Source organism: Scyliorhinus torazame, chromosome 31, assembly GCF_047496885.1.
Source record: "Scyliorhinus torazame isolate Kashiwa2021f chromosome 31, sScyTor2.1, whole genome shotgun sequence".
NCBI lineage: Eukaryota > Metazoa > Chordata > Chondrichthyes > Carcharhiniformes > Scyliorhinidae > Scyliorhinus > Scyliorhinus torazame.
The window spans coordinates 35,119,953-35,128,196 of NC_092737.1; the positions used below are offsets into that span (position 1 = coordinate 35,119,953).

The 8,244-nt window shown below is 50.3% G+C and overlaps 1 protein-coding gene across 1 annotated transcript; it reads right to left on the reverse strand.

The window, feature by feature from the left end:
* Positions 1-724: 724 nt before the first annotated feature.
* LOC140404607 (uncharacterized) lies at positions 725-6,565 on the reverse strand. Its single transcript, XM_072493208.1, has 7 exons — positions 6,346-6,565; positions 6,197-6,252; positions 4,776-4,868; positions 3,986-4,113; positions 3,201-3,350; positions 1,904-1,982; positions 725-912 (listed from the first exon to the last, which is right to left on the reverse strand). The coding sequence occupies exons 1-7, from the start codon at positions 6,363-6,365 to the stop codon at positions 725-727; spliced, it is 714 nt and encodes a 237-aa protein (XP_072349309.1). The 5' UTR covers positions 6,366-6,565.
* Between the last annotated feature and the right edge of the window lie 1,679 nt (positions 6,566-8,244).

Consider the following 8,244-nt stretch of genomic DNA (forward strand, 5'->3'; position numbering starts at 1 on the left):
AGGCATACAGCATGCTTTCCTTCATCAGAAGGCGTATTGAGTACAAGAGTCAGCAGGTCATGTTACAGTTGTATAGGGACTTTGGTTAGGCCACATTTGGAATACTACGTGCAGTTCTGGTCGCCACATTACCAGAAGGATGTGGATGCTGTGGAGAAGGTTCACCAGGATGTTGCCTGGTATGGAGGGCATTAGCTGTGTAGATTAGAAAGACGGGAGGTGGAGTGGGGGGGGGGGGAAGAAAGAACCTCATTGAGTCTACAAAATCATGAGGTATAGACAAGGTGGATAGCAAGAAGCTTCTCTCCTCTTCCTCTCTCCCTCCCCCTTCCCCCCCCCCCCCCCCCAATAGCAAGAAGCTTCTTTCTCTCCCCCCTCTAGAGTGGGGGACTCAATTACTGGGGGTCACGAGTTCAAGGTTGAGGGGGAAAAGTTTAAGGGAGATATGAGTGGAAAGTTCTTTACGCAGAGGGTGGTGGGTGCCTGGAACGCATTGCCGGCGGAGGTGGTAGAGGCGGGCACAGCAGCGTCATTTAAGATGCATCTAGACAGATACACGAATGGGCGGGGAGCAGAGGGACACAGATCCTTAGAAAATAGGTGACAAGTTTAGATAGAGGATCTGGATCGGCGCAGGCTTGAGGGTCGAAGGGCCTGTTCCTGTGCTGTAATTTTTCTTGGAGGGGCGACATCCTTAAACCTCAACTCGGCAGTGAATAAGATGCTAGCTTACCACTAGAATTCTGGATTCGTTGGATTTATAAGGGGCTCGGAACACCACTCGCGAAGCAGTCGTGTTGACGCCATACCCAAAGCCATGCGCTTCGGTGGTCGTCATGGTCCTCAGCTGCGTCACCTCCCCGTCAGCCACTTGGAATACAATCTGCCAGACTGAGGTAATAGCCTCTTGAGCTGAAAAAGGAATCGACATTTAGACCACACCAAGTCCAAGATTTAACTCTCACCCTCTGACTCACCAACTCCCCCTCACGGTTAATGACAAGGCAAGATGGGAGCTTCAGAAGCCCCAAGGCAGGCACTCTTTAGGACACCTCAAATGTCCTTCCTGTTTACTCCTTTTGTCATTAGGATTCCTGATCCACGGATTAACAGGCATGCACCAACTCAAGCAGAAGACTTCAGAGAGAGATGGGGTATGCATGAGACGAGATACTGCTAGAATGTGGTCATGGAGAATTTGAATAGCAAGATGCCGCTTCAGGAAGGGTGAACTGCAGTTCAAACTGAATGAACAGCACAAACTGACTGAACAGCAAAGACTATGTAATGTTGCAAACAAGGCTCACTAAAAAGACTCCAACACCTTTCCACTCCTGGTTGGTTCAGAGTGATTATGGAAGCTATAGAAACCTCGGCATGTCTTAGAGATGTGCCATAGGGCATCCTGTCCAGCTGCATTACAAGCCTGGTATGGCAACTGCTCAGCCCAAGAAACTGCAGAGTGTGGCGAACAGCACAGTGAATCACACAAGCTCGCCACCCCCATTCGGACTACACCTCCTGCTGCCTCGGGAAGGCCAGACAGCATTATCAGAGACCCCTCCCACCCAGGCATTGCCCTCTTCCATCAGGCACAGAACTCTGAAGACCTGCACATAGAAACAGCTTCTTCTCCACTGCTACAAGACTCCTCAACGACTCCCCCCTTTCTTCCCCACAGCTACAAGACTCCTCAATGACTCCCCTTTCTTCCCCACAGCTACAAGACTCAACGACTCCCCTTTTGACTGATCTGTTCCCTGTAAGAACACTATTCCCGACACCTTATGCTGCTTGTCCCGCACTGTAACCAATTACTATGTACAGTTCCTGTACATATACAATTAGGCAGCCAAGGGAAATTCCACGTGACCGAGCACCTCATACTTTTGGGAATCACTTACTGCTGGTATGACCGCCTCCCAATCCTCAATTTCCATTTGTTCTTCAGCAATACCAGGGAACAATCTTGTAACAGAAACCTGCAGGAAAGAGGAGGAGTCACCGTAAAGTAAAGGCATGTCAACTCCTGTCAAATGGGGGGGTTTGAGACAGTTTTTAAAGATGGAAGGGTGGGAGTTAGGCACCACATTGGATTGAGAGAATTGTACATACAAGACTAGGGTGTGCCTATTACTAACAGTTTATAGGATGTCAGAGGTAGGTTCTTTACCCGGAGAGTAGTGGGGGCATGGAATGCACTGCCTGTGGAAGTAGTTGAGTCGGAAACATTAGGGACCTTCAAGCAGCTGTTGGATAGGTACATGGATTACGGTAAAATGATATAGTGTAGATTTATTTGTTCTTAAGGGCAGCACGGCAGCATTGTGGATAGCACACTTGCTTCACAGCTCCAGGGTCCCAGGTTAGATTCCGGCTTGGGTCACTGTCTGTGCGGAGTCTGCACGTCCTCCCCGTGTCTGCGTGGGTTTCCTCCGGGTGCTCCGGTTTCCTCCCACAGTTCAAAGATGTGCAGGTTAGATGAATTGGCCAATGATAAATTGCCCTTAATGTCCAAATTGCCCTTGGTGTTGGGTGGAGGTGTTGAGTTTGGGTAGGTGCTCTTTCCAAGAGCTGGTGTGGGCTCGGGGGGCCGAATGGCCTCCTTCTGCACTGTAAATTCAATGATAATCTATGATTAATCTAGGACAAAGGTTCGGCACAACATCGTGGGCCGAAGGGCCTGTTCTGTGCTGTATTTTCTATGTTCTAATAGCTAGCCATCAGGCAACATGATCATTGTACATACAAGACTAGGGTGTGCCTGTTACTAACAGTTCGTAACTAACCATGATGCAGAACCTAGTAATAATAATCTCACATTAACACTGCGATGAAGTTACTGTGAAAAGCCCCTAGTCGCCACACTCCAGCACCTTCACAGGGAGAATTCAGAAAAGTCCAAGTCACCCAACAGCATGTCTTTCGGGACGGGAGACCGGAGGAAACCCACAGACACGGGGAGAATGTGCAGACTCCACAGAGTGACCCAAGGCAGGAATCGAACCAGGGGCCCTGGTGCTGTGAAGCAACAGTGCTACTGAGTGTAGTACAGGAGGGCTAAGGGGTGAATGCTGTTATTTGGGTTGGTGGTCATCTTAAAAAGGAAGATGTGATATGGCTCTGAATCAATGTCAAGTCAGAGATTAGAGCATCATTAACAACAGAGGATGTCCAAAGAGATGCTACACAACACTTACCTCCATGTAGTTTTCTTCACAAACTATTTCCCTGGAATTCCATTGGTACCCAAGTCCACAGGTCATGGAAAACGAGTGAGTAGAGGAGAGGCGAGGGGAGAGGGGGTGCTCGATATTTAGATGGATGTTGAGGGAGAAGGTGTCATCATTCTGATGGAAAAGGGAGAAAGACACAAGGTGAAGTTCCAACTAGGTGTGGAATTCCCACAAGGGATTGGTGTAGAAGCCATGGTGTGCAGACCAAATGCTCTTTACTAGGAATACATTAGCCCTTAATAAAGCTGGCATTCCTCCCTCACCCCTCCAAAATGGTGGAATGTTCATCCCCAACTAGAAGTCAGTTAGACCAACCATGCACCCTCAAGAAAGTTGCAAGACATCTTCAAGGGAGGGGCATTCGATGGTTACCATTTTGTTTTGGCGAGGGGCCCAGTTTAGAATCCCAACAGTGCAGAGAGTCCCTCTGAAGGAGCACCCCACATGGGATCAATGCACTGTGCTAACCCCACCTAGGGGCAATTTATCACTGCCAACCCACCCAACCGACACATCTTTGGACCGCAGGAGGAAACCGCAGCAAACCCACACGGGGAGAACGTGCAGACTCCACACCATCACCCCCAAGTCGGCCCAGATGCTGCAAGGCAGTGGTGCAACCCGCTATCATCTCCCCAACTACAAACAAGGGTGGAGGGTTCTACCATTCACTGTATATTCCCTACCCGCATTAGACCTTCCAAAATGCATTACCTCACATTTGTGAGGGAGAGCAAAGAACTACTCACATCATTCTGAACCAAACAGGCCAGGAATGAAGCTCGGATCTCTGGGTTCCCCCATTTATCAGGAGTGATGGTGAAGCCACACATCGACGCAAACCAAGGGGTCAATGGAAACTTGTTTCCAGAATCATCTGTGGAAGAAGAGGGAATCAGGATTCGGTTAGAAACCAGTGTGTAGCTGCAACGTAAACGGTCAAAATTCTAGCAATAATTTCAAGTAAGGAACACACCCTGTTGCATAGTTGATAGCCACCATTCAGCCCATCGAGGCTGCACTGACCCTTAAGATCACCTTATAGAGGCTCATTATACCCACATCTTTGGACAGTGGAAGAAAAACCACACAGGCAGGGGCAGAACCCACACAGGCAGGGGCAGAACATACAAACCACACATGCAGTCACACAAGGCTGGACTTGAACCCAGGTCCCTGGCACTGTGAGGCAGCAGTGCTAACCCGCCATCTGTTGCACAAAGAAACACAACTTCTTCCCATCTAGTTGACGGTAGCAAATGTTTCCCAAGCCACCCTCAACTCAACTGGCTCTTCCCCTCACGCATCTCCTCAAGAGGAAATCCTTGCCAAGGTGAAGTGGGTACTAGCTCCATCCAACCCCCCCCCCCCCGTATTCCAGTTTCTTCTAGAAGCAGCTATCAGAAATGTTACTAGACTTTTGTACCTGGTCACTGCACATTTAAACCCCCCCCCCCCCTCTCCTCTCCCGATGAAGTTAAATGTGGCCATTTGTATCACACCAACAGCCAGGTTTTGGCAAGGGGGTTAAGTGCTCACCACTTGCATCAATGCTCCAGTTTTGCATAGAGAGAAAGTTCCTATCGATCCAGACGTAGAAGTAACGATCCCGACATTCTCTCTGGATAGCTCCTTTGGAGGAAGGGAGAAAACCTTGCGTCAAAGTAAAAGAGGTCACAGACGGCAGTCACTGAGGGAGGGCAGAGAGCTGGGCTTTGGGAGTGGAATACCTCCCAGAACCCCTTGTTCTGGAGAATGGTCTGGAGGGTGGTGGTTGATGGGAAATGTTCAGACTGGAGTCCAGTTACTAATGGTGTACCACAAGGATCTGTTTTGGGGCCACTGCTGTTTGTCATTTTTATAAATTACCTGGAGGAGGGCGCAGAAGGATGGGTGAGTAAATTTGCAGATGACACTAAAGTCGGTGGAGTTGTGGACAGTGCGGAAGGATGTTGCAGGTTACAGAGAGACATAGATAAGCTGCAGCGCTGGGCTGAGAGGTGGCAAATGGAGTTTAATGCAGAAAAGTGTGAGGGAATTAATTTTGGAAGGAATAACAGGAAGACAGAGTACTGGGCTAATGGTAAGATTCTTGGCAGTGTGGATGAGCAGAGAGATCTCAGTGTCCATGTACATAGATCCCTGAAAGTTGCCACCCAGGTTGAGGGTTGTTAAGAAGGCGTACGGTGTGTTAGCTTTTATTGGTAGAGGGATTGAGTTTAGGAGCCATGAGGTCATGTTGCAGCTGTACAAAACTCTGGTGCAGCCGCATTTGGAGTATTGCGTGCAATTCTGGTCACCGCATTATAGGAAGGACGTGGAGGCTTTGGAGCGGGTGCAGAGGAGATTTACCAGGATGTTGCCTGGTATGGAGGGAAGATCTTATTGAGGAAAGGCTGAGGGACTTGAGGCTGTTTAGGGAAGGTTAAGAGGTGACTTAATTGAGGCATACCAAGATGATCAGAGGATTGGATAGAGTGGACAGAGAGTCTTTCCTCAGATGATGTCTAGCACGAGGGGGACATATAAATTGAGGGGAGATAGATATAGGACAGATGTCAGAGGTAGGTTCTTTACTCAGTAGTAAGGGCGTGGAATGCCCTGCCTGCAACAGTAGTGGACTCGCCAACACTAAGGGCATTCAAATGGTCATTGGATAGACATATGGACAATAAGGGAATAGTGTAGATGGGCTTTAGAGTGGTTTCACAGGTCGGCACAACAGAGGGCCGAAGGGCCTGTACTGTTCTATGTTTACACAAGGCCTTCAGGAGGAGATTTTCACAAAGTTAAGGAACATTGAATGCCCCATCCTTCCTTGGGTTAGACTCCAATAGACAAATGTATTTTTGGGAACATGGAAGGAGATATCCAACTCTGGCATTCTTCATTACCTCAGGAGCTAGCCAAATATCAAAGTTACAAGCCCAAGCAATTTTGAAGATAGAAAGAAAGCTTACCAGGGGGTGGATCAGGTTTCACTTCTGTGATCAATGTAACCAGGAGCAACAGCACTCTAAAAAGATTTTAGAGAAATAACAATTAACTCATGAAATAACACAGGGCCAAGCAGAGGCCAACTGGGGGAAACAAAATAAAAAGCACTCACCCTAGAAGTTGAGAATCCATGCTGTAGGCCCAATGTGAAGCCACCTTACAGTCCACTGCACAAGAGCGGGGCCTTTTCCAGAAAATAAAGTCAGCCCAAGAAGGCACAATCTCAAATCACAACTTCCTCTGGTATTTAAACCATCAGACTCTAATTACCCATCAATGAGCTTCCCCTGGTTGTTGTGGGCAACAGGCACTTTACAGGCCTTCAATTTAGGCCTCATTAATGGGCCTACTTCAACTGGGCCAATAAGGGGGGGCGAGGTGGGCAGGGGTCGTTCTGAGGAGTCCCGCCCCCAAAATATCACCTGCTGGAAGCGGGGACCATTAAAATACAATAAACCATTTTAACCTTTTTTTCATTCAAGTGCAAAGAAGTGAAGGTTCGGTGGATTAGCCATGATCAATGTCTGGAGTTACAGGGATAAGGCAGGGGCGTGGACTACTCCTTCAGAGGGCCGATGGGCCGAATGGCCTACTTCTACACTGTCACGATTCTATGATTTAAATTATTCTCAAATAGAAAGTCACTCAACACTCCCACCCCCGTGATGTGGATAATGTTAATAATGTTGATCTTGCTACTTTTGATAATGTTAATATTGATGTTGATGATGATGATGTGGATCATGTTGATGATGATGATGTGGATCATGTTGATGATGATCATAAGACACAGGAGCAGAATTAGGCCATTCGGCCCATCGAATCTGCTCCGCCATTCAATTAGGATATTACTGTGGAGCAGCCTTCGGCCGAGTGAAGACGGCCCTGTACAACAGCAGGGTACGATTCGGCGTAGTGTACCCAGCTACGTTGAGGGTGACCTACAACTCCAAAGACGGTGGAAGCAGCGAAGGCGTTTGTGAAGGCAGAAGGACTGGGGCAGACTGGAGGGGGGGGCAGGGGGGGATGGGGGGGGCAGGGGGGATGGGGGACGGGGGATGGGGGGGCAGGGGGGATGGGGGGGTGCAGGGGGGATGGGGGGGATGGGATTGGAAGGGAGTGAGGCCGGGGGGGGGGGGGGAATGGGATTGGAAGGGAGTGAGGCCTGGCCAGGGGCCTCCACAGTGGCTAGCTCAAGCTTGCCGGTGAACAGGAGGGGCTGCGGCCACTGGGGCCTGGGTGAACAGGTTTCACTGGCCCTAAGGAGGTGTGAAAAGTGGGGGGGGGGGGGATGGGGGGTTCTGGGAGGAGGGGGGGAAGGGAAGTGTTCGATGGATGGGGCAGGCCAGGCCCAGTGGGCAGGGCCCGGAGTTCTGATGATGGTGGGTAGGAGGGCCGGGGGGGCGGGGGGGGGGGGGGGGGTGAGAGAGAGACCCCCTGTAGGTTGGTCACGTGAGGGGTTTGGGGGGGGGGGGGGTCCGGTGAAGAGGTCGAGGGTGTTTGCGCGCCTAAAAAGCTTAAAGACCGATGTTGTTCTGCCCCGGGGGCTCACGCGAAGGTGAAAGATCAGGGTGAGGCTCAGGAAGGGCTGAGTGAGCCAAGTATTTCATTCGGGGTCCGGCAGCAGGGCGGGGGAGGCAGCGGTTTTGGTGGGTAAGAGAGTGAGGTTCCAGATGGAGAAGGTTTGGGCAGCACGGTAGCACAGTGGTTAGCACAAATGCTTCACAGCTCCAGGGTCCCAGGTTCGATTCCGGCTTGGGTCACTGTCTGTGCGGAGTCTGCACGTCCTCCCCGTGTCTGCATGGGTTTCCTCCGGGTGCTCCGGTTTCCTCCCACAGTCCAAAGATGTGCAGGTTAGGTGGATTGGCCGTGATAAATTGCCCTTAGTGTCCAAAATTGCCCTTAGTGTTGGGTGGGGTTACTGGGTTGTGGGGATAGGGTGGAGGTGTGGACCTTGGGCAGGGTGCTCTTTCCAAGAGCCGGTGCGGACTCGATGGGCCGAATGGCCTCC

Excerpts from the sequence above, each read along its gene's own strand:
- LOC140404607 (XM_072493208.1), bottom strand. The coding sequence starts at position 6,365 with ATGGATTCTCAACTTCTAGG. Across the intron at positions 4,869-6,196 it reads GAAACCTGATCCACCCCCTG|GAGCTATCCAGAGAGAATGT; the intron begins GTAAGCTTTCTT and ends CTTCCTCCAAAG. Across the intron at positions 913-1,903 it reads GGAGGCGGTCATACCAGCAG|CTCAAGAGGCTATTACCTCA; the intron begins TAAGTGATTCCC and ends TTCCTTTTTCAG.